Source organism: Phytophthora infestans, genomic scaffold (genome assembly GCF_000142945.1).
Source record: "Phytophthora infestans T30-4 supercont1.8 genomic scaffold, whole genome shotgun sequence".
NCBI classification, from domain to species: Eukaryota; Oomycota; class Peronosporomycetes; order Peronosporales; family Peronosporaceae; genus Phytophthora; species Phytophthora infestans.
The window spans coordinates 3568719-3594568 of NW_003303751.1; the positions used below are offsets into that span (position 1 = coordinate 3568719).

Consider the following 25850-nt stretch of genomic DNA (forward strand, 5'->3'; position numbering starts at 1 on the left):
TGTGTGCAACTCCGTGTGCGTCGCCGTAAACAAAGTCGAACCGCTTGTTGATCAGCGCATGCATACTCTTCACGTCTTTTGCAGGAAGTCCGCACTTTGCCACGGAGTCAAGTAAGTCAAGGAACAGTTGGTAGACTTCAGAAACCGGTGTGCTTTTCTTTTCGAACCGCTTAAGCGGCTCCCCAACGATCTTGAGCAGTGCTGTAGCGCGCTTCAATTTGGGGAAGAAATCAGTAGATGTGATGGCGTTGAATACGAGGCGTCGCGTTTTGCGTTTTTTCTTCGATTTGGCCACTTAGAAGTTACGAGTGGAAACTGTCGCAAATAATACTTCTTCGGCCTTTAGAACGGAGTCTAAGCACGCCAACACCGACCCCATCTTGTATCACCAGGCAACGCCAGAACTCGAAGCCCCATCGACTTCAGCTTTCTGCGCAGTTGAAACCATAGTTTGTGATTCGTTTTTAAAAAGCTCACTATCACCTTGCATGTAGATTGCAACTCATTGAGCCACTTTAAGTGTGCCACCGTGTCCTTCACGAGCAGGTGCAAAGCGTGACAAGCACACCCATGAAAAAACACTTGGGGGAAGTCGGGCTGCAGTGTGGTGTAGTGATTTCTCCAGAGTTGCGGATCATCACCCTTCGACATAGACGCGGCACCGCCCAAGATGTTCAAGCGACGAACCCTCGGTCGGGTGATGTACGGAGACGCCAAGGTGCAAGGGACTCGACGGCGTCACAACCGAATACTCAGCGAATATTGGATCCGGTCCAAATGTAACTTAATCCAGGCTGTCCTTATTATTCATAATGGGCTAACCGGATTCGCATTCAGCGGCCAAGAACTGGCCATCTACGGTACGAAACCTCGGTGGCGGTTGGGATGAGTTCGCGGAATACTCAGCGACCTTTGGAAGACACGTTCACCGTCTGGGACAGGGCGCGGACCGCTAAAGATGCTCATGCGACGGTGCAGACGACGCTTGGCATGCAAGAAGATCCATAACGGATCATTGTTCACTTGATATTTGTATACTTGATTAGGACTTCTTATTAGGAATAGACCCGAAAGGGTAAGCTTAAATACAGAACAGAATTTCCACTCAAGCACACAGAGCGACGTCCGGCTTCAAGGTAAGCGTCAGGTCAAGCTTGTTTGAGTGTGTTATGCCTGTCGGTGAACTCGAAGCTCTGTAGCGAGGGTTCATCCGGCAAGGCCAAGAGACTTTGTGTATTGGCCGATTATTATCGGGAGGTTTTACGTGACGGCTTATTGTTGCCTATTTGCACGACTGGGAGTGCTTGAATTGCCTCCCTTTTATTTCTTCTAGCCGAGTGTTGAACACTCGGTGATCTCGTAAAAGGCTTACCCGTGCCTGGTACCCTTCCGCTGTTGGGACCACGAGGATTCAAAACACCTGCTAGCTTTGCTCGTGCTAGTAGCGTGTTCTTATTTTACTGGTTGGCCTATATAAATAGTTTACAAGGTCCAGTTTGTCCCGGTGCAAGAGCAGAACTGGGGTCTTCAGGTCCATCCGAACGATCGTTTACTATCCTAGTAGACGTATTGTTGTAGGAACATCCTAACTACATCTGTAGCTAGAGTTCACGTGGGATTTCCAACACCACAACTGGTGCCGCGACCCGGGAACAGATTGTGACCATTGTGAACTGTTTGTATGGCCTTCCAGGTTACGAGCTACCAAGAGAAGAAGAACAAGAAAAAGACAAGAAACATGGCGAAAGGACAACCGACGGTACCAGTTACGCCTGCCAAGTCTGGCGGGGCTCGCAACGAGAGTTCAAGCCCGGCTGCGCGCTTTGCAGCCGCCACCGAGCTTTCAGTGAGCTTCGACGACGAAGCGGACATCGGTCCTGACGCCCACGATTATGAAGATTACGAAGATAAGACGCCGGCTCCAGAGCCAGGCGCAGCGACGCCGGAGACGGCCACGCTATCATCGGGGCTGAGCGGGGCGACCAAGTCCCTTTCGAGGAACCTCGCCGACGAGCTCGATGATGTTGCGGGACCGGAACCGGCCTATGATGATTATGACGATGGGACCGAGGGTTTTAAACCTTCGGTGGCGAGTTCAAAGCATTAAGCATTGCTGAAAGCACCTCGCCCGCCTATCAACGCTGACACGCCAGCCGCCAGGTGCGTCTTCGGCCGCGTACAAGCGCTGATGCAGACTGATGATTGGATGCAGCTGTTCAAGCCCATCCACAAGCGCCAGGCCGACTGACCCGCGCTTGCGCAATTACTTCGATACCCAGTCAACTTGGTTTCGACTAGCCAAGTTGCCGAGGATTCAGTCTCGCTACTACTGTCGCTGGGCTTTGAGAACGAGACTTATCAATCGACGATGTCGCTCCAGGATTGGAGTCCACATGAAGCCGGAGCTGCTCTCCAGAAATGGAAGAAGAAGCTTCGGAAGGCGTTTGGCGCTGTTGGCATCAATGCCAGAAAGCAGCCTGTGAGTCGACCGATGCTTCAAGATGAAGATCCGTCTAAGATTCCACTGCCGCCGACGCCCCAACGACTCGTTCGTACTCCTCCGACCAAGCGTGGAGCTGAGCGTGGTGCCTTTGGCACTACCGAAGCCTCACCGTACTTTCAAGACTCGCACATGGTTACGCCACGCTCGGAGAGCCGTATGCAACGCATTTACGCAAGTAACGAGAGTTTGTTCGGTCGCCGAGGCGGTGCGCGAGCCCCCAAAGGTGGTGCCGGACGTCGTCAGGTTGACAGCGATGGTTCGTCCAGTGACGATGACATTTTGGTGCGTACATTCGACGAGGAAGATCCTCAACTCGAGTTGATGCGTCAGATGAATGACTGAACGACGTGGACCCAACACCGAGGATTGAAATGGCTTCGCACCGACCGCTGGATCGCATCACGCCGTTCTCAGGCTCTCGCAACAAAAGCGAGAACTGTATGCAGTGGCTCCGTGGGTTCGTCTATGAAATGACTGGAACCCACACAGATGCCGATAAATGGTGCATTCCATTTGAGCTAAGTCTCCGAGACGGAGCCATTCATTGGTTCCGTCAACTTCCGAAGAAGACGAAGCGCAAGTGGAAGCTGCTGAGCGATGCGTTCATCCGCTACTACTGCTCGCAGTTCACGCAGACGGCACTGTCGCGTTACTACTCCGCCAAGCGGGAACGAAATGAACATCTGTGCGACTACATAAACAGGCTGAACGGCTACGCTCGGACCGCCCGTCTACACTTTGAGAAGAGTGGTCGCGACGCGAAAGAACACGTACAGCAGTTCCTGGCAACATGCGACGATGACAAGCTAGCGGAGAGTCTCTACCACGCTCGAGTCGCCGACATTCACGAGCTCGAAGAGATCATCGAAGATGTTCTCAAGGGCAAGGAGAGAATGGCCAAGCGTGACAGTGAGTACCGATACTCTAAGAGTCGTGATACGCGACGCAACGATGGGTACGCCCGCAACAACCGGCGTGATGACCGTCGCCGCGATGACAACCGCAACAAACCAAGAGTGACACTCATTGAAGCTACGGTGGACGACCTACTAGCTGAATTAGAAGGTCGTGAAGCTGCTCAAGGAGGCAACGAGTATTCAAACGAAGATCCGAACGCTTACGACAATGTCCAAGATGAGTACAACGACTTTCAGCCCGATAATACGGATGGTGATTTCTCATTGGACGAAAATGACCGATATTCCGCCGCGGCTAGCGAATATGAGCGCTGTGCAGCCGCAGAACGCACCTACGCACGTTCAGAAAACCGTCAGACGCGTGGAAACACGCCTGATCGCGAGAATGGCTTCAATCAAGATCGCCGAAGTAGTGACCGTGGGTTCAATCAGGACCAACGCGGTCGACGTGACTTCAACCGCGACAACCGACGCCCACAGTACGGACCATGCGCGGTGTGCGGTGGCATGAGTCACTCCGCCCACTACTGTAACAAGCGATGCAAGTTCTGCAAGCAGCTCCACGATGCTGGACAATGCGAACTTTTCCGCAACTTCCAAGACCTTGCCAAATTCGTGCGCACTAAAGGCACGAAGGAGGAACTCCCGCCAGAGCTCAAGGCCGTCGTTCAAGAACGTCATTTAAACTAGGCAGCCCGCCAACTACAACTGGGTTGGTCCCTATCGGGCTGCCACAGTTAACCGAGCCTTCAATGGAAGCAGAGTGTATCTTTGCTTTCATGGGGCAGAGTGAATGGCCTGATAATTACGTAACAAGTGTGAACGCGACGGAAAATGAAAAGGAGAGGAGTAGAATCCTCGGTGGAGGTGTTGGAGAGAGAGTGGAGTGTGCTGATGCTGATGAGGGCACCAGCGAGGATTCGCTCGGCTTGGTTTCGAGTGCAGCGCGAGACGAGCCCAAGGGTCACTCCAAGATGATGAAGTTGAACCCTGGCGAGAGACAGGGGTGGTGGTCGGCCAAGAAATTCGACCGACGGATCAGAATGAGAGCTCTGGTGCAAGGCGCTGTGAATGACCAGCGAACGAGGATCCTCCTCGACACAGGAGCAAACGTTAGTGTGATCACTGACGCCTTTGCCAAGAAGTTGCGACTCCGAGATGTACCTGATCACGGACGCCGCATTGACATTCAAGGAATCAACGAAGGCAAGGTGTCTACGACGCGACGAGCGTGCGCTAAGATTACGCTCGGATTAGAGATGGTGTACGAATTCGAGATGTGGGTCATGGCGCATAGTGCAGGCGTCGACGTAGTACTCGGGACCGACTTTATGATCCCAGCTGGGATCCGGCTGGACCTGTTTAACGGCGCGGCGCAATTACCGCACGAAGTTCAAATCCCGCTGATTAAGACCAAGAATATGGTCGATAGTGAAGCGTACGGCGCTCATGTTAGCGCCGGGCCACCTGAGCGTTTGGACATTCAAGCGCACGAGTGGCGAGAATACTGACTAGCGAAGCGCCACGTCGGTCTGGAAGAACACGTACTGTGGGTTCGTCGAACGAACAAGCTAATCCCGTCAGTGACGAGGTTTCGACGTGGACGGCCTCAGAGCATTCGACTGACCAACGTGTCTGATCGAACTGTGTACCTACCAGCACACGACTCGATCGCAATGTGGATTCCAGATGGGGATTTGCCACGAGGTGACGGCTATGTGCGTCTGGAGTCCAAGAAGTACCAAGACTGGCAAGTATTGGCCTACGAAGGTTGTAGAGACCGCGAGCTCTTTCAGCGTGAATGTGAAATCTACGAACAATGGCTTGCAACTCAGCCCTCGGCAGTTGATCGACCGAACTATCCAGAACCCAGTGGGGTGCTAGCACGACCTCTAGAAGACTCGCTATTGGATTCCAGTGATCGTCTGACGTGTGCAGAGCGCTGGGCACTGATCCTGGAAGAACGTGAACGAGTGGAAGCCTGTCTGGCGTCTGGGGTGACAGCCGGGGATTCGACCGACGGTCAGCCTTCCGCACAACCTTTGGACACGTACACGACAACCCATGGCGGAGGCAATAACGCGAACGAAGCCTAGGTAGTGCGTACACACGAACTACTGAGGCCGGTAAACGTGGTACATACGCCAACGAGTGTTCGTTTCGAGTCTGGGTGACAACGGGATCGACAAGTAACAGCACTGGATCAGATGGAGAGACCAGTTTAGACGATATTGTCCCGGGCTTGCACGCAGCCGAATTTGCGAACGAGCCACCGGTGGTTGATCCAGAGGATACAGGCATCGCGCAGAAGGTGTTGAGTACGGCACCGAGTATTCATTGCAAGATTGGTGCGAATTCCGAAATGTCAAGACAGCGGCAGAACGAGGAGCGGAACAAAAGTCAACAACCCAATATGTCGGCGGCCCACGCATTCAATATTGCGAACGACGACTCGGCAGATGGCCCAGAGATGGGAAACCAGGATGGGAAGGAGATGGACCAAGTACCGACTGTTGAAATCAAAGCGGATGCCAATGTTGAGTCAAGGGAAGAATCCGTAGCGGCGTTGGACGGAACATACATCTCGGTTGCTCGAGTGTTAACAACCGAGGGAAATGAAGCAACGGAGGACACAAGAAGTGATTTCTGCGAGCACCCAGCTAACAACATCGGTATGGAAGACTACGCAAAGGGGTTAACCTTCCTGCCAGGTCTTACCGAAGAACCAACACGACGATAGACTACAATGCACCCAATGTTTCTGATCCCCAGCTGTCGACCGATCGCCGAGAGCGTATAGCTCCAACGCTTAAGAACCACGAGCACATCATGATTGCTAGTGGTAACGCACCGCCGCCGCCAGCCTACGGCGCCGTATGCGATATCGACACGCAGGGCATGCCCCAATCGAACAGCGTGCCCGTCGCGTGCCGCTACAATTTCTCGGCACCTGTACGAGCCGCTACGGACTTTGTTGAGTGCAGGATTAATCGTCTTTTCAAACAGTTCATGGGCAACGCTGATCGTGATTGTGATGAAAAAGAACGGGCTGGACATCCGGCTCTGCATTGATTACAAGTTGGTGAATGCCATCACCGCAATCATGGAGTATGCAATGCCGCTAGTCGACAATTTGTTGACTGATCTCGAGTGCTACCTATGGTTCTGCTCGCTGGATGCAGCAAGCGGCTTCTGGGCGGTCATGATGACCTTGCGAGCGCGTAAAGTATCGGCGTTCGTCTGCGCACTCGGACATTTCGAGTGGTTACGCATGCCCTTCGGGTTAAAGAACGCGCCGATGATCTACCAGCGTATGATTGACAACGCACTCTGGGGGTTCGTTCAACCTAAAGGAGGTTGGTTTGAATACTCGGAGAGGATGCGTTTAGCTGAAGAACAAGTCAAGGAACGTCGTGGACCAAGCGCCGAGGGTTCGTTTCAAACGAAGTTCGCGGCAGACCGCGAAGCACCGGTAGAGACCGACCCTGTACTACAACTCGTCAACAGCCCCGTCGCTGACATGTTTACGAACGGGGAACCAGACGAATCATCGCTGGTACCTGTATTTGGTCGACGGTCGTTTGTGGATGACATTTGCTTCGGTGGCGAGGATTTCGACAGCTGCCTGGCGACGCTGGACCGATTGCTGGTAAGATTTGCACAGTGTCGGATCAGCATTAGCTTCACCAAGAGCATCTTCTGCCAACCCAAGGTGGACTTTCTGTCGCATAAAATTTCGCCAGAAGGCATCAGAGCTGACCCCAAGAAGCTTGCGGCCATCACCGAGCTTTCGTTTCCAACGAGCAAGAAGGGCATGCAGTCGTTTCTTGGAGCGGTTAATTACTACAGCCGCTTCATTCAAGACTTCGCGGTCTACGGTGCGGCGCTGTACCAGCTCAAGGATGAAGACTTTGTCGTTGAAGGTGGCCTTTCTGTGGCACGTCATTCCTTCGAAAGATTGAAGACGAGTGTTTCACATTCACCCATCCTCAGGCACTTCGATTGGTCGAAAGAAGTTCACGTCATGCTCTTTGCGAATGAATGGGCGTTGAGCACTACGCTAATGCAAGAACATGACGGCAAGTTACACCCCGTACGGTTCCTCGGTCGGGTGCTTAAGGAAGCCGAGATGAACTACCATCCAGCTGAGAAGGAAGTTTTGCCGTTACTTCTGCTGTTGAAGATCTGTTACGTCCAGCTGGCAGGAAAGACGCTACATGTCTATACACGATTTTCGACGTTAGAGTGGGTGCATAAGTCGAAGTCTCTCTTCGGACGCGCGGTCCAGTTCGCAGTGCTGCTATCGCAGTGGCACCTTAAGGTGCAGCGCGTGAAGGAGAAGGATGTCGCCTTTGCGCAGCTAATGCAGTCAAGCATCACGAGCTTCGTTGACCTGGAAGACTCGCTCGCGCCGGTGGCGCCTCCAAACAAGGGTTCCCCGACTATTCGAATGGACCCCGCGTTGCTGTACGCCAGGCTTTCCCGTAAATACAGCGGATTCGTCATGTCTTTTGACGGATCAGCGAAGACAGAGAAGTACGGTGGCTACGGGAGTTGTTCATGGGTGCTGTGGAGCCTTCCTGAGTGGAAGGTAGTGATTGCTGCAAACGCTTACCTCTCGGCTACCACGGTGAATGAGGCAGAGTATACAGGTATGATAAATGGTGTCAAGGCTGCTATTGCGCACGGTGCCGAGGATTTAGTCATCGTTGGTGACTCAAGGCTCGCGATTCAACAATCACTAGGGGTGATCGCATGCAGGAAGGAAACTTTGCTAGCGCTGCTGAATACTCACAAGGAACTCACGGCCAAGCTTCGATCAGTTAAATATCTTCACGTTGTACGAGAATACAACGCGGCCGCGGATTCGTTAGCCACTGAAGCGCTGGAATCGAAGGTCAGTCGGGTAATCTTGGCTGAAACTCGCAAGTCGGAATTGGCATCGCTGAACCGCATCCAGGAAATGATCTACGAGCCGGATGAAGACTCGGTAGATGTTTCGTCACGAGGAGCAGAGCGTCAAGTACATGTACTGTCAGGCAGCGAGTCTTCAAAGTGGAAAACTTTCGAAAATTTCGTGGTTGATTACAGCTCACCAAAGTGCGATTATGGTAATATAGCAGTGATGACTCGGCGACAGACGAAAGCCAAGAAACGCGTAAGGTTCGCAGATGAACACTCGGAGGATGTCTCAAAAGCTCAAGAACAGAATGAAGAACGACGAGAGACGTCCACCGAAGATTCATTCGGCGAAGATTTGCCAGACCATCCTCACAAGACTGTACCATCGGCATTTCCCGATGCGGAAGATGTTGATCCGGTAGCGATACAGCGGGAACGACGCAGACGGATACTGGTGGCACAAGACGAGGAGCAGAAGTGGTTTAACATCAAGAAGGTGCTTCAGGGCCAAGCAGAAGAGCTGAGTTACAAAGAAGCTCGAGATGCCTGGAAGTATGCTGACCGGTTCGTATTGTCTGAAGACGGCGTGCTTCACTATCTTGGATTGAATCGTCGGTACGACCACGGTTGGCAAGAGGAGACCAAGCTGCGGCTTGTGGTACCAACAACGATGATTCAAGAGGTCTTGCAGAATTGTCACGACTCGCTGGAAGGAGGACATCAAGGTGTGGTGAGAACGTTCCAACGCGTTAAGTCCGATTATTATTGGATCGGCTTGTACGCTGACGTGGAGAAGCATGTGAAGTCATGTCCAGATTGCAGCTCGAGTAAAAGCCGTCCACAGCTTCGTGGATACTCACCTGGTAACGTGCTAGCCGAACGACCTTTCCAGATCGTCTCGATGGATTTTGTGATCCCACTACCGAAATCTCGTAGGGGCAACACGGCGTTGCTCCTATTTCAGTGCTCGCTCACATTGCCAAGGCTATGTCAGATACGACTGCACTGAGTGTTGCCCAAGTGTTCGAAGAATGTGTGTACCGACGGTTCGGAGCCCCATCATTAATAAGGCATGACCGCGACCCACGCTTCATGAGCGAGGTGTTCCAAGCGTTCGCAGAGATGATGCAGTCAAGATCAAGAGCGACTTTGAGCTATCGGCCACAGGCTAATGGACAGCAGGAACGCTCGGTGAAGTCAGTGATGGGGTCCGTACGGGTGTACGCGGAAGACCCTCTACAGCAAGATTGGGACGAAATCGCAGAGAAGCTAGTATTTGCTATTAATACTTCTCAAGACACTACGAGGAAGGAAACGCCGTTCTACCTCGTTCATGGTTAGGATGCGCAGTCGACGTTGCGGGCAATGTCGTCATCACTCAAACGAGGACTCGGCAAGCAGTCTGACGCACTGGCGTGGCGGCGTGAGATCAATCGACAACATGAGGTCGCCCTCACTATGGCCAAGGATTATCAGGCTGTAGAAAAGGAGCGAAGGGCTAAAAAGCATAATGATGCTCTGAGTCGACTGGAAAAAACTGCTGTACCTCAACCAAGTGGAAACGAAGACTCGGCGGACCCTCCAGAAGCTTCGGAAGAGATGGAAGATCCTGCAAGAGCCCCACCGAGATCTCTTTTCGAGATTGGGAGCCGGGCGTGGTTGTACATGGAACGCGTCAAACCGGGCTTGACGAAGAAATTAGCTCACCGATGGCATGGACCTTTTCGGATCAAGCGCAAGGTGGAAGAGTTTGCGTACGAGCTGGAACTGCCTGATCGAAGTGGGTATCGCTTTTACCCAGTAGTGCATGTGTCAAGACTCAAGGCTGTCAACGAATTCAACAGTCGACCGAACACTCGGTTGGTACTTGACGCGACTAATGAAGCAAGACTCGACTTCGATGAGGAACTACTGCCTGAGGACAGCTGGGAACCAGACCAAGTTGCCGGTGAATATGAAGTCGAGGCCATCCTCGACGACAGAACACCACTAACGACGAGCACGGAGCGTGCTGTACGCGAGTTCAAAGTCAAGTGGGTTGGCTATGAAGATACAACTTGGGAACCATCATCAAACTTGTCATGTGGAGGTCTGCTGTACGACTATTTGCGAGCCAAGAAGAGCGAGAATCGGCTGCAGATGGCGCAAGTGGCGGACGAAGACTAGCGTGACTGGATCACGTGTGAACTGTCCACAGGGCGATGCAGCCTGTGGTAACAGACGAAACCCGTTACTGCAACAACAAATTGTATATGCATTTGAAGAACAACATGAACATGATTACGCTGTGGAAGTGGATTAAGAATAAGAAAACATGAATGCCGACCGCGGAGCGATCACTGAAAACGAAGTCACGCGGGACACCTCAACAGTTAGCTGAGATACTGGAGAACGTCGTAGAACGTGCAGCGAGGAGTCAAATCGATATCAAGTGTCTGGCCCCGGCGGCCAAGAGTGTCAACGAAGCCGAGTCACCACTCTCCTTCTCCTCTTCATCAAGAACCTGAGCCTCGGCAGCTGGAGCTGAAGCCGGACCCTGCGAATCCTCGGTACCAGCTTCAACAGGAGCAGCAGCCAGAGCAGGACGTGGAGTACCCGGTGGCGAGTCAAACAACGAACGCCAGGTCGGAATAAGCTCGGTTGAATCGAGAGACGGGTCAACGATCACGCTTCGGTACACATCCACGAAACGCGTACCACGAGGATTGAAGAACTCCGGATTACGCTGGCACGGGAAGTACGTGGTGTTGTACGGGTGCTGATGCGGCGCATTCATCCATCCAGTACGCCATGGCTGACGAGCGTCGAGAGCCGGAACTTCGGAAAGCCAGTCAGATGTCCGAGGTGCGAATGACAAGTTTTCAATGGGGTACCACGGCTTAGACGGCTCCAAAAGCAACTCGGGACGAATGAATGACACGCCGGAAGCACTAGATGAAACCGAGTCACGACTCCACGCCATGTACTGCTCACGGTACTTGTTACGAAGACGATCGGCACGACGGTCGCGCTCACTGAAGAGCTTCTTTAACATAGCTCTCAGTTCCTTCAAGCGTTCCTTGTCGTGGCCAACCTTTTTAGCTTCTTCAGCGAGACCTCGCTCAATACCAGCTAACGGAAGCCAGTGGAGACGCTCCCACAACGCGAACCCGAGGTCACCTTGCTTACCGCCGTCACCCCGAAGGTTCGCCCAGATCATCTTGAGACGGGTCTCAATCGGAGCACGCTTGGAGATAGGGACGCTTGGTTTGAAGTCGACAGTGTCAAAGAGGCAAGCTTGAAGAGGATAAAGCTGCCGAAGTTGCTGGTACGGGTGATCAGGATGCGAATAATCAAAGAACGCTTGGAGACCCTCCAACGTTGTACGCACGGTCACCTCACCAGCTGGTTCAGGAAGCGTTAAGCTCAAGAGTCGCTCGAAACACTTCTTGGCGCCTGCATCGGTAAACTCCATGTCCACATACGGAAGAACCCACGGTGGCAGGGTGGACGAAGCCGGCACCGTAGGGCGAGTACCAGATAACACTCGGTGAGGCAACGGCTCAACCGACGGTGCACCACCACGACGCGGCACCGAAGTATAGGTTGCCGTAATCATGCGTCCAGGTCCAGCATCGAGAGTCCAAATAGACGGACGAGGAGACACTGGAACAGGAAGAGAAGATGCTGGTGTCGGAGGACTTGCTGGTGGCGAAGGAGGCGGGCCGGCAACGATGATTGGGGAAGTCATCATCGGCGAAGGATTTGGCCGAGGTGGAGTCGGAGGACGAGCTGGGCCAAGATTACTCCAGTTCCTGTTTGAATCTTCAACATCTTCGTCATCGAGTATGCTTGAATGATCGGTGGGGGGCGGAACATCACCGCTACCACTGGGAGCATCAGGAGAGTCATCCACCGAAGGTTCGTTGTCATCCACGTCATCTCCATGGTCGTCATCAGCATTCCCATCGTCATCAATCTCCATCGAAAGGTCAGGCGAAGACACGCTTGATACATCAGTCGTGGGAACAGTCGGAGCCGACTTCGAAGACGCGGAAGCTAGTGGAGCAGCCTCAACAGGGGCAGACCCTGCTGTAGAAACCACTCCCGAGACTTCAATTGCCTTGGATGTCGCGGCAGACGCCGAAGCAGACTTGCCTTGTGGGACAGTCTGGTCTGACTCTTCACCTTCGTCACTCGAGCCAAACATGAGCCGCATTTCCTCGGCCTCGCGCAGAGCCTCTTCAGCAGCACGTATGTCGGCTGGAGAAGGTGAAATCGTTGAAGCTGGTGACTTGGCCACATCGTGTGGACCCTGAGGCGGGGGCGAAGGCGCGTCAGGAGAGACAGGAACATCGTCGTGATCCTCAGGGCTCACGTCCTTACCCAAAGGCTCTGTAGCAGTTTCTTGAACCGAAGGGACGCTGCCTGGATCAGCAGTCCCCATGTCCACGTCACTCTGGTCGCCGCTGAGGTCGACCACTGCGGGAGTCGAGGAAGACGCTGGTGTAGGAGGTGGCGACCATGAACTTGGAGAAGACGGTACAGACTTGGACCGAGTCTTCATATGACGTCGTGGCGACTTAGCAGGAGAATGAGGACGGGGTTTCTTGCGCTTCTTCTGGGCCGCCTTCTTCCACGCCTTCGGACCGAACAGCGATCTACGAGCCGACTTGGGAGTTGAAGTATCGGCAGGTGGCGCATCACCGAGACCGGCAGCTGCCATCGAAGCACTGGCCTTGTCCGTTGGGATTGGAGCCTTGTCTTCGTCAGAGTCGTCCGGATCGTCGTCTGAATCCTCGCCACCTGGTCTAAGACGCTTATGGGACTTCCCATGGGCCACTTGGTGAGCTGCTTTGGCCAAAGCTGCCGGAAGGGCTTGAGGATTGTCCGAAGACGCGGTGGCAGACTGAATACGCCGCAGAGCGACTAACGTCTCCTGATCCAAGTCCAGCGCATCCAGGTCCAGCTCACCCGCAGTCAGACCTATCACGAAGGATTGTGAACGAACGTTAGTTGCTGAACACACGGTGGAAGGAGCGACATTAAGAGCGTACCTTCGACAGCCAGACGAAGTACCTCGGGATCCATCCCTGCCAGACTCACGTGTGCACGGAGGGTACGATTCGCTTGGAGGAGGCGAGTGTTACGGTCTTGCTGGTTCTCGAAGACCTTGAGCGTGTCGTTATCGACATACTTGCCCTGGGCAAGCTTTACCAGAAGGAGATGGAGCTTCCGGGTCTGCTCAGTATTCGCGCCAATAGAAGACTTGTACACTTCGCGTTCGCGAGCCAGCTTCTTCTGCAACGTGCTGATAAAAACGTCCCGAGCTTGGACCTTGCAGTGCAGACGATTCAAGTCTTCTGCGTGTCGTTCCATAGTGGCTTGAACAGTGGCGAGCATGGCGTCGTTCTTGGCGTTCGACTCGCGGAGAATCTTGACGTGGTGGTGTAAGGCTTCAATCTCAGCGTTTGCAGCCTTGAGGAACGTCTCCGCGTACTCACGAGCCATGATGTGGGGTGCCACCGAACGCACGGCGGCAGCAGCCTCGGACTGAGCAAACCGCAACTGACGCTCTAAGTCGGCAACGCGTTGGGGTAATGCCGACAGCGCGTCAGGAACAGGTTGTATCGCAGCGAGGACCTCATCCAAGCCAACAGCAGTCTCGAGACGACGCTGAGTGTGTATATCGTCGTGGAGAGGAGGCACAACGCTGATCGGCACTTGGTGACGAGCCATTGCAGTCAAGTACGGGATTATCGAGGTCATCATGTGATCGACCGATGCCTCCGTACTTTCAGCCAGCATGGCGCGCAGCGAATCTTCGGTGAGTGGTGGTGGACCACCAGCTGGGGCAGGAGGAGCAGCAGGAGCCATCTCCGCGGATTCAGCGACGACGGGGAGTGCTGCAGGAGCTACCGCAGGGAGTGAAGAGTCTGGGGCAGGAAGCCCCGAAGGACCAGTTGATGACGCCGCTGTCGGAGGAAGTGTAGCAGACTGAGGGACGTTCGAACCCTCGGCCTTGCCCTCCTGAGAAACAAGTCGAGTAATGCGAGATGATGAGCAAGGTGCCGATGATTCAAGAGAAGGATGAGCTGACGTACCTCCAGCTGTTCACGTTCGCGACGTCTACGAGGATTGAGACGCTGAAAAGCGTCGGACACGGCTCGATTCAGACGCTTGGACATACGGTGGCGAGATGGTGAATTGGAGAATGAAGAAATGTCACAACGGGCACCAGTACCGTGGCTTCCATTGCGACGGGGGCAGTTGTGGTGTAGTGATTTCTCCGTGGTTGCGGATCATCACCCTTCGTCATAGACGCGGCACCGCCCAAGATGTTCAAGCGACGAGATTTCGTTCACGTGATGTGCCGTGACTCCAAAGTGCAAGAGACTCGACGGCGTCACTACCGAATACTCAGCGAATGTTGGATACGGTCCAGATGTCACTGAATCCAGGCTGTCCTTATTATTAATAATGGACTGGCCGGATTCGCATTCAGCGGACCATCTACGGTACGAACCCTCAGTGGCGGTTGGGATGAGCTCGTGGAAGACCTCGCAACCCTTTGAAGGCACGTTCACCGTCTGGGACAGGGCGCGGACCGTTAAAGATGCTCATGCGACGGTGCAGACGACGCTTGGCATGCAAGAAGATCCATAACGGATCATTGTTCACTTGATATTTGTATACTTGATTAGGACTTCTTATTAGGAATAGACCCGAAAGGGTAAGCTTAAATACAGAACAGAATTTCCACTCAAGCACACAGAGCGACGTCCGGCTTCAAGGTAAGCGTCAGGTCAAGCTTGTTTGAGTGTGTTATGCCTGTCGGTGAACTCGAAGCTCTGTAGCGAGGGTTCATCCGGCAAGGCCAAGAGACTTTGTGTATTGGCCGATTATTATCGGGAGGTTTTACGTGACGGCTTATTGTTGCCTATTTGCACGACTGGAAGTGCTTGAATTGCCTCCCTTTTATTTCTTCCAGCCGAGTGTTGAACACTCGGTGATCTCGTAAAAGGCTTACCCGTGCCTGGTACCCTTCCGCTGTTGGGACCACGAGGATTCAAAACACCTGCTAGCTTTGCTCGTGCTAGTAGCGTGTTCTTATTTTACTGGTTGGCCTATATAAATAGTTTACAAGGTCCAGTTTGTCCCGGTGCAAGGGCAGAACTGGGGTCTTCAGGTCCGCCCGAACGATCGTTTACTATCCTAGTAGACGTATTGTTGTGGGAACATCCTAACTACATCTGTAGCTAGAGTTCACGTGGGATTTCCAACAACACCGCAGTTTCTCCCAGGCCGCCTTGTTTGTGGAAGTGTTATCAGTAACGACAGCACCGACCTCAAGAAATTTGTACTTGCCAACTACGCGCTTGATATCCATTGCAAGGAACTGTGCGTCGTGAGACTCGCATCCTGTATACACTGACTCCAGGAAAAATGTCTTATTGCCGGCTACAGCAACATAGTTGATCACCGATAGACCATTTATATCGGTCCACGCATCGGTCAAAATTGTGACGACAACTTCATCAAGTTAAACTTGCATCACTGCAATTGACTTATCATAGGCTCGGTCCAAAAACGACGTCGACAGCTGAAACCCACTCGGTAACTGGACGCTCGGATTGAGCAGTTTTAAGGCCTTCAAGAGCGACTCGTGCTCTACCTTGTAGAGCGACATGCCTGTCGTAAAGACCCACTGCGCAAAGCTCTCCTGGAACTCCTTCAATGCACTTGGCTGCAGCGGATGGCTTGAACATCTCAGTAATCTTAGACTGGGTTGGCAGCTTCGAGCACTTCTCATAAACGTGACGTCTCACACGAGCGATGTGGTTGTGTCCTTGCGTGTAAATAAGCTGTCCGCAACGTAGACACCACACGGTGTTGTCTTGGTCAACTTCGACCAGTCGCCAAGCTTCATCTTTCTGGCGTCCTCCGTGGTGGGGGCGTTGGTTGTTTACACGCGATGCACGGGAAGTGACGGCTTGCTGGGATTCTTCGGCAGACGAGACGGATGGCATCCGATTAGCTGATCCTGATCCAGTAGGATGGAAGGACGTCTCCGTGATAGGGGCGGAAGTAGTCATGGCGAGGTGTTTCTCGTGGTGCAAAAGACAAAGTGAGAAAAGTCCTGCCACCGATGTCGCTGCAAGAATGATGCGGTGGCCATCCATTTTAAGAAAGCAACTCGGAGAGGATGACTGGAGGAGGTCTGCTGTCGCGCTATTGAATTGCGAATTGAATTGCTCTTCCTGTGTATTAAACACAATTTCCTAATAGTGACTAGACACTGTTTTTATAAGTGAATAGGGCTGCAAAAACCCATTATCCAACCACCCCAGCAATCTCTTCGACCCACCCAATATCTTTAGAAAACCCGGGTTTTCCATAACACTGCCGTTGCTGGCCAACAGGTAATATTAAGGGAAATCCTCAATTTAGGGCCGCCCTGAAAGAAAGTCGCATAGCTCGGCAACTATTTGCACAGGGACACAAAGCGAGACAGTTTCCGAAAGCTTGTAATCTGAATTTTTTATCGTATTTTTTGCGACCAATGACTAATAGCATTGATCGTTCAGGACACGGCAGCAGAAATTTTTGTCGTATCAGTTCAGGGCCGCATTTAACCTTAACTTCAGTATTAAAATGTTCAGCTGGTGAAAAAATTCAAGCCCATTCAAGCATAGGGTTAGATCACCCTTTCTTTTTATGTTAATGCGTCTTGATAAAATTATGGAGGATACATAAGTATGCAAGAATAATCAAACGTCTGTCATTACCAAAACAAAATCAGAAACGTCAAGTGCTGACAGCTCAGTCGTTTAGACGGCTAGCTTATTGAGGGCCCATTATAGGAGCAGGGTTGTCGCGGGTTCGAGTCTACTCGTTGCCGCTAATTCTCCGCACTGAAAAGGTAAGCTATCAATTCTGAAACATTGTGTAAAGATCTAGCTAACATTTTTGTTGCTTAGCTAAACTACGACGAAATTGACAATATGTTGGGCTGCGCTCGTCTCTTGATGGACTCCATCGCCTTTGCCTTCAGTGGCGACTGCAGATTTCCTGCGAGACTTAGTACGTGTTCTGCTGCTTCTGTAGAAAGCTCCTGGAGAATTTCCTGCGTAAGTAGCCTTCCACCCACTGTAACTCTTTTTCGTTTTGAAGACTTCTTTTGCTTTGCCCGCAATTGAAGCACCTCTTTTTCAACGGTTGGCTTCACGTGAAGCCATGCTGCCAGGCGAGAGTGTCGAGGAGCTCCATTTCTGTCATAAAGACCAAAGCGCTCGTGCATACACACCAGTGAGAGCGGAAAAATTCCGCAAGCATTAAATCCAGCCTTGAGATTTCTGCCAATTTTGCTGGTGGCCCAAGCCATATTTGCAAGCTTTATTGCGTTGGGTTTGTCAATCGAATAACAGCCCTCATCGTCCTCGTCAACAACCTCCTTTATCAGATTGCAGAGTTTCACTTTTAGTGTCGCAAAAACTGCAGCGTCCAGAGGCTGCAATAGGTGGGTGGCGTTGGGCGGAAGCAATACTAATAGTATCTCGAGAACGCGTAGCTGTTTCAAGGACATCACCAGAGTAGTGAGAACTGCATCCATCAAGCACCAGCAACAGCGGCCTTTTGACAGTTCTGGGTACCGAGCTGTCAAATAAATGTAGCCATCGTTCAAATAGATACGTGTTGATGAACCCTGATGGGGAAATCGTAATTGCTGCGCTTGAAACACTACACTCATCAATAACATCCCATTCCACAGTTTTTCCAGGTAAAATATAGGCTGGTGGTACGACAAAGCCAGCAGCACTTCCACAAGCAACGATAGACAAATGAAAATTGACAGACGGATCCAAGCACCACACGTTCGTCGAACCTCGGACAGCGATCACCTTCTTGCTCTTCTTGCGTGTTTGAAACGCAGTTTCGTCCATATTAAATATTCTGGAGCTGTCAAGTCGTAATTCAACCACTAGTTTAGCCAACGTGTTAAATAGCGTACGCAAGTTGCCTGCAGAGACACAGTTACGTTTTTCAGTTAGCGCTTGAGCAACCCGTGGGGTCAATTCTAGATTGCGTCCCATGAAGCGCTGATACCACCCAGCCCCGACGCTCTGGTCTGTAATGAGCAGCGAAATCTCTTGGGCCTTTTTTAGGATGACAGCTCGGTCCACGGGATACCCGACAATCTGTCGCCCAACAACCCACTCGAACAAATGGCGCTCTGCCTCTGGAGGCAGGTGCGGTTTTGGTCCGCGGCGACGGGGCTCTAGTGATTGTTCCAACTTCGATTTAGTAACCCACTTGCGAATTGTCCTCTCAAGTATCTTGGTTTGCGCCGCGACCTCGGGAACCGCCGCACCGCTGAGTATTTTTGCCACAATGGCAGTCTTGGTTTCAGTAGAGTAAGTGTGGCGAGTCTTAGACATGGCTTGGGTCGGACAAATAAAAAGTGAAGCGTTTGTTTTCTTCTTGCAAATGTTTGAACGGAGTGGATGGCGCTCAACAACCTCACTTGGTTGGAGGAGCTGAACAAAAATATGGCGCCAAGAGTTCACCCCTTTTGCATATTAAAATTTTAAAGGTATTCGTACTTAGCTTATTATAAACAATAGCTTCCAAGTTCAATGGAGTACTGTATATGATTGGCAGTAAATTATGCGGCCCTACTGGTTCGCGGCCCTAAATTGATGATTTCCCTTATTGTGCGTTCTATTCGAAATTTCCGCGGGCGTCTGAGAGACACGACCAGCACCCAGTCGTGTAGCCTATCATACAGAATGCGTTTTGGCGCTAATACAGAATAATCCTCTGACTCGCCATCTTCATTCATGACAAGTGCGCGGAGTCTTCAGTGCGAGATGCGCTGTCACTTTAACTTCAACGTGTATCTGGTATCTTATTGGATAATAAAAAATGTTTTCTTAATTTTGACCTCTAACAAGGCAGCGTCGATTTGCCGTTCGCTTCGCGCCTTTCTCCGAATCGTCCCGCTTCGGCAAATTGGGGCGGAATTGACAATACAGTAATAATAAAGAAGAAGACCCTCATTTCCGGATAATTTGAGCTACCGGATACAGGATCAGAGTGATGGTCCGACGTTCCACTTCAACATCCGCAATGGGACGCCAGGTGGTGATTCCGCAACGGAGTGCGCGCGCCGAAGACAACGCCACTGATGACAGGAAGGACAGCTCATACTGGAGTGGCGTGCTCGTGATCCCGTCCCGAAGCCGCCAGGTCAGTCGCCTGTGGCTGGAGAAGGCGCTGGTGCTAACCGACGGTGTGCAGCTCTTCGCGCTCATGTGGCAGTTGTCGCAACCATGGCCATGGCCTGCTCGTTGGCTGGAAGCCACGCGCTGGACCAACGCATTCACTCTGGACTTATTCAGCTTTCGAGCCACAGGCGCAGCCATGGGCTCCACGTCGCAGTCGTTTTCATTGTGGGGAGAGATGCCTCGTTATTGGCTCTACGCCCTCGTGTGGGCGCTTGTGCCGTGGACTGGAGTGTTGATGCTTCAAATAGCTAAGGGAATCTGGACCAAACAGGGACGTAGTGACTTTCTGTTACTCGGTGTGACCTGGGAGAATGTGCTACTTCAGATACTACAGTTCTTGTATGTTCCCGTAGGGCTGGCTGTGATTCGACTGGTAAATTGCAACGCTGATGGAAAACTGTCAGTCGATCCAACGGGTATGATCTGTGGTAGTGCGGGGCATGTCATATCTGTGCTGGTTGTTACCTGCACCATGGGTGGTAGCTTTCTGGTTGGTCTCCCGTGGATATTGCGTCGTCGTATGAGGGAGTCAGTGGTTCACTCGAGTGTGGAGAATCACGAACGATTCATGCAGGAAAAAGAGCTGGAATTTATACTCGGCACATCGGACGCGTATTTGGAGCTGTACATGCCGCAGTTTGCTTCATTCCGTAGACATTCTGTGGTGATGCCAGTGCAGATATGTATACTGAAACTCCTGCTGATGCTCGTCTTCTCAGTTTTGCGGTCGTCATCACCGTCACTGGCGAATCAAGGGACGCAGGGGTCGATTTTCTTTTTCTTAGTAGTGGGCATGGCAGTGTACAGGACGTGGAAGTTCCCCTATCGCTGTCTGTCCTCGTCTTACTTAGTCATTATCCTCGACTGGATGCTGGTCTCCAACGGCGTATTCGGTAGGAGGTCTTTCTTGTGATCGTTGTGTGCTGCTGTCACTTATTTAAGCTTATTTGGTAGTGCTGCTTTGTTCAAATGGTGTCCGCAGTGCTCTCACCGTATCAACATCAGTGACCTCGTCACTGACTTTCCTGAATATAAGTTTCTTAATTATGATCGGCTCCAAGGCGCTACGCGACATTATACTGTTAAAGCTGGACCCGCAATCTGCGAAACTCAAGGGTCTTTGTTGGCCAACACATGACCTGATGAAGGAAATCGTCGACTATGGACCGAGGGTAGAATTTTGGGTGAAAGCGATTCACGACGCGCAGAATATCACTCTTGCATCGCTTCTAGTTATCCCGTCGATGCGGTCTGCTGAAGACCTGAAAACCGCGCTGGACCAAGTTGAGCTCTGTTACGAAGAAGCTGCTGGCTGCGATCACTTGTTAATGGTAAAGATTTTTAACCGAAGCATTTCGTTAAAAACTAAGCTAACCTGTTCAGGATTTTCAGGGCCAACTCTATGAGGTTTCACTGTACGTCCATGAACTCTACGTGGAGGCAGTAGCATCAAGTCCATTCCATAGGATCGGCTTCCCTGCGAAAGATATGGCCAAATTTACAGGTGTTCTGCAACGCCGAAAAGATCGACATATCCTTCTTTCACCTCGAACTCGGCGTGTTCTGAATAAGCTGCAAGTTACTCGAAGCTGGCCACGTCGAGAACGGCCGAACGCATCGGAAAGTACAGGCTGGAATCAAGAACGCATGGCAGTTGGCATTCAGGAAACGTTGAACGCAGAATCTGACAGTTATCAGGTCTCAGTGCTAGCGGCAACAGACTAGAAAGCTGTGAATTCTGTCTTCAGCCTTTTAAATCCCTGGCAGACAGGGCTGAAGCTCTGTGAAATGGTGAGCGCTTTCCACAATCAACTCCAATAAATTATCGTCTATAGATAGGAAGGCATGCGTTTTGCTACTACCACGTTGGTATATTCAGGGCTCGATGAATGTTTGAGCGCCGGGTCACAAGCTGCCTGATGCGAGAATGGGAGAATTGATTGAAGCTGCAGAACGTGTCCGAGTCGTCGTTCGAGTTCGGCCTCCGAATGATCGCGAGCTGCAACAGATTCCGTGTCACCGCGTACAGTATTTCAGTGCTTTTGATTGTTATCTTTGTTTAGCAACTTATTTGCTGTGTGCTGATGCTTCCGTGCGTGTTTCTAAGACGCTCACAGTAGATGATGAAGGAGGACAAGTCTTTGTGTGCAAAAAGAAATCAGAGAAGGATGTCGAGCGTGAACTTCGGTACTCTTACGATCGAGTATTTAACGAGATGGCAAATCAAACCGACGTCTTCAATTATCTCCGCGACGGGGTGCAACAAGTAGCACAAGGCTTCAATTGTACAATTTTTGCTTATGGCCAGACAGGAACGGGGAAAACGCATACGATGCTGTGAGTAGAGCGGCAAAGTTGTCTTAACCAATTCGTTATTGGAGTGAGTTGCTAACAGATAAAGTGTACAGAGGGCAAGATTTGGAGCACCACCTAGTTACCTCAGTCCTAAGCCCGGAAGCATCCGAACCACCTGCAAGTTGGGGGGTGATTCCTCGAGCGATTGAGAGTTTGTTTGAAGAGCTTCAGTCGATTGGTCGGCACGGTTCGGCTGGTGTCGTACATTGTTCGTATATGCAGATCTACAACAACGACGTTTACGATCTACTTCAGGATAATAAAAAACGCATGGAGGACCCACTTGCTGTGCGGGAAATGATCAAGGGCAATGCTAAGCAGGTCTACGTCAGTGGACTCTCCGAGTTTCGCGTCACGAATCTTCAAGAAACGTTGCAGTTATTGAAAACAGGCAATCGAAATCGGACAATTCGCGCCACAACGTACAATGAGAAAAGTAGTCGCAGTCACGCATTATTGCAACTCTCAATTGAAGTCGAGTCTCGAGGATTAGAGAGCGCAACGACAATTATTCGACGAGCAAAACTCAATCTCGTCGACTTGGCAGGGTCCGAGAAATGGGACTCAGCTGTAGTTACAGGAAGTGACCGCAGCAAGGAGCTAACAAGTATCAACCAGAGTCTATCGGCTTTGGGGAACGTTATTTCGGCACTTGTTAATCCGAGGCGAACGCATATCCCCTATCGGGATTCCAAACTAACTCGCTTACTTCAGGATAGTCTCGGGGGCAACACTCGAACGATAGTGATTGCAACCATCTCTCCGTCCGAAGCCGCAGTTGACGAGACGATTTCTACGCTTCAATTTGCCGACCGGGCCAAGTGCGTGACAATTCGAGTCAAAGTGAACGAGTTGGTAGACGATGCAATTCTGTTAGCACAGGCACAACGGGAGATTTCCCGACTGAAATTATTGCTGAAACAAAGCAGCTCTCATCAACAACTATCCACACTTGAAGATCAAGTAGCACGATTGACAAAAGAAAAGGCAGCTCTTGTTGCTGAGAATCAAAAGCTTCGCCACAGCGTTGCGAACCTCCGGAAAGCTTTCTCGGGGGGAGTGAAGACGAATTCCGCAAAGCTACGGGATAATGCAGCGGTCGTAGTATCTCATTCAACCCCTCCTTCTAACCGAAATGGCGACCAAGGCATCGGAGATCAACCATCATCAACTCTGCAATTAAATCAATTGCGGCTTGATTTGAAGGCTCTTGGTGGCACAAAACCAGCGGCGATTACAGCATTTACGGAGGAAATTACAGATAATGAACGATTCGAACAAGCTGCAAAGGCTCAGGAGCTAATTTTGCGTGAAATTCAAACAGAACGACGTGAGCTGGAGCGACAGCTGGAGCTTCTATCAGGACCGGGGGACAACCAACGAGGTAATTCATCCGGAAATGGAGAAACCTCGGATGGAACTGAAGATCCTTGCCCGATCTGTGGGAACGACATAGATAATCACAATGATGCAGAACTTGATCGCTGCATTGAGTTGGAGATGAAGCCGGTCAATCAGCAGCGAGTCGCGGCAGCCAAACCCGATTTACCGACTAGCGAGGAGAACAACATACAGCAACAACGTCCTAACACCCAGAGTGAGAAAGCGACCTTGGTTCAAGCTAGTGGACCTCGTATCAGAGCAGCCCCTCGTTCTGCTACGTCCGGCCCGAGACTTCGACGAGTCTCCACCTCTGCACACGGCAAATCAAGTCCATATATTTCGGATGAAGCTCGAAAACCATCGACTCCGCAACAAGCAAAAGTTACAAAATCTGCTCACAAGGCAAACGGCTTGTCGAAAGAAGCCTTCACTGACGCACACAAGAGCTATCGCTCTAACACGGAGGTCAATAATCAGATCGATAGTCACTCTTCACCACCTCCACAGATGCCGATCCCCATTCTACGCCAGGGACACAAGGGACTGAGAGCTTTGAAGAAGTTTCGGGCGACATCTCCATACAACAACGCTATACCTCGCAAAGAAAAGCGAGCAACACTGCGAATGGCGAAGCACAGATCAGAGGCGACTACTGACATCAGAAACGGTGAAAGTAGTAATTTCATCGCCAACTCAGTGCGCGACATTGGGCTGGAGTTGAGTGTGTACAAATGCCGGTGCGTTTATTTCTTGAGCGACCATCTTAGTATTGTTAAGTAGCTAACTGCATCGATTTGCTTGTAACCTACAGATACGATTGCTGGTACAGTTGCACTATCGTGGGCTTTGACCGGAAGCGGCGAATGCACTGCTGCCAGTATGACTGCGGAGATAAGCAATGGCAGGATCTCTCGGGACACAAGGTCCACGTTATTGGCAGATCGGACAATTCCAACTAGGAAATGGAATGTGATAAACTACAGCACATGTCAAAGCAAATACACCAACTCCGCGGACGACATACAGTAGTATTCATGGTAAGCCCCAACAACAAATTGGAGATAGAAATGACAAAACGGATAAGAGCTAAAGCCTCGCCTGACTCATCAGCAATCGCAGCGGCGGTATATTATGCTTTAAAAGCAAACCTCCCCTTGTAGCCCTCGTCCCTGCGATTCTGATCGACCTTGTAATTTTAACTGTTGCCAATCTTGCCGTGGCGAAACATCCTCTCGTCCCTCTGCTGGCAGATATTTCTCTTAAATTTGACGCAGATACATGTCCGTTGCAAGCACCAGCCCCTTACCGGTAGCCTCACCGAATCCACTGAAAGGAATTGGCCAAGACTTGCATTTCCAAACGTGGTAGCACTTCTAACAACACGGTGTCCAACAAAAGCCAGGAATGCTTCTCGCATAGTCGATCCGGTTCCGAACATCAGGATGCGCTTCATGCAGCGCCTTCGCCACTTCTTTCAGCACTTGCACGAAGTCAAATTTACCCTTGCTTCCGATCGTGGCAGTAGTCAGAACTAGCACCAACACAACCTTGAAAAATAACCTCATCTTGAATCGTTGGACGCGACAGCTTTGACGGCTACAAGAAATGTGCCACTGGTCAGAGAAGTCAGGTAGACAGTCATCCATCGCTGAGGAGATTGCAATGACCCAGCAGTCAGACGCGTTCACAAGATCACACACACAAAATTCCAGTGCACGATTGAATCGCGACTGCAAGTTATTCACACGACTTGCCTTTCAGCTGGGCCAACAGAGATAATGCATCACTTCGAGGGACGTCATACGCCGGGTTCTCGCAAAATGTATCCCCATGAGAGCAAGTCATGCAGCTGATGCAGCATTCATGTTCCACTCGGCAGGCTTGCTTTCGTAAAACGTTCCTCTGTCGGACCGCTTTCAAACGCGATACTGAACGTGTACGCGCTTTCCAACATCTCTGCCATCTCGTTGTCCTCGTGATTCTTAAGAGAATCCCTTACAAGTCCTGGAAACTCGTCCAGAATCCGATAGTTTCTCGTTCCTAGACCGCTGACACAGAGAGAATGGCAGCGCTTACCGTTATATTCTTTCTTCCAAGCATCAAAATGTGATGGGATTGCCTGCGTCATGGCGTTCAGATTTGACTTCTTTTTTTGAGAAATCCCAATGTTGAAACCAGCGGTTTGGCAGACCGCTTCGAGAATGTCGGGACCTTCACGTGTTGTGACACTACAACGATAAGCGCAAGCTCTCCGGTAACAGCACAGTTAGCGCAGCTGATGGCTTTAAGGTTTGTTGTGGGTCGTAACCCCTGTAGAGCGGGAAATCATTCTTAATACGCCTCCAGGATCGTGTAGACCTCGAGGTCGCGGGGACCGATCCTTTCGAGACAACTGCAGCTTGACAGTTACAAGTAGTTCATTTATCCCATTCTTGAAGGACTGAACATCCGTGTCTCCACTTAGAGGAGCGCTATCACGTTCTGCCAGCGAGGCTCAGCTGGCATGTACCAACTGGAACCAGA

At 51.3% G+C, this 25850-nt stretch overlaps 2 protein-coding genes across 2 annotated transcripts; both read left to right on the forward strand.

Moving 5' to 3' along the window:
- Window positions 1–19431: 19431 nt before the first annotated feature.
- PITG_06665 (uncharacterized protein) lies at window positions 19432–21314 on the forward strand (the record flags this gene model as incomplete). Its single annotated transcript, XM_002998697.1, has 4 exons — window positions 19432–20482; window positions 20544–20920; window positions 20982–21242; window positions 21288–21314. The coding sequence occupies 4 exons, from the start codon at window positions 19432–19434 to the stop codon at window positions 21312–21314; spliced, it is 1716 nt and encodes a 571-aa protein (XP_002998743.1).
- Window positions 21315–21516: 202 nt separating this feature from the next.
- PITG_06666 (kinesin-like protein) lies at window positions 21517–24286 on the forward strand (the record flags this gene model as incomplete). The annotated part of the gene is made up of 6 exons (XM_002998698.1): window positions 21517–21612; window positions 21697–21926; window positions 21998–22970; window positions 23025–23328; window positions 23371–24064; window positions 24139–24286. The coding sequence occupies 6 exons, from the start codon at window positions 21517–21519 to the stop codon at window positions 24284–24286; spliced, it is 2445 nt and encodes an 814-aa protein (XP_002998744.1).
- Between the last annotated feature and the right edge of the window lie 1564 nt (window positions 24287–25850).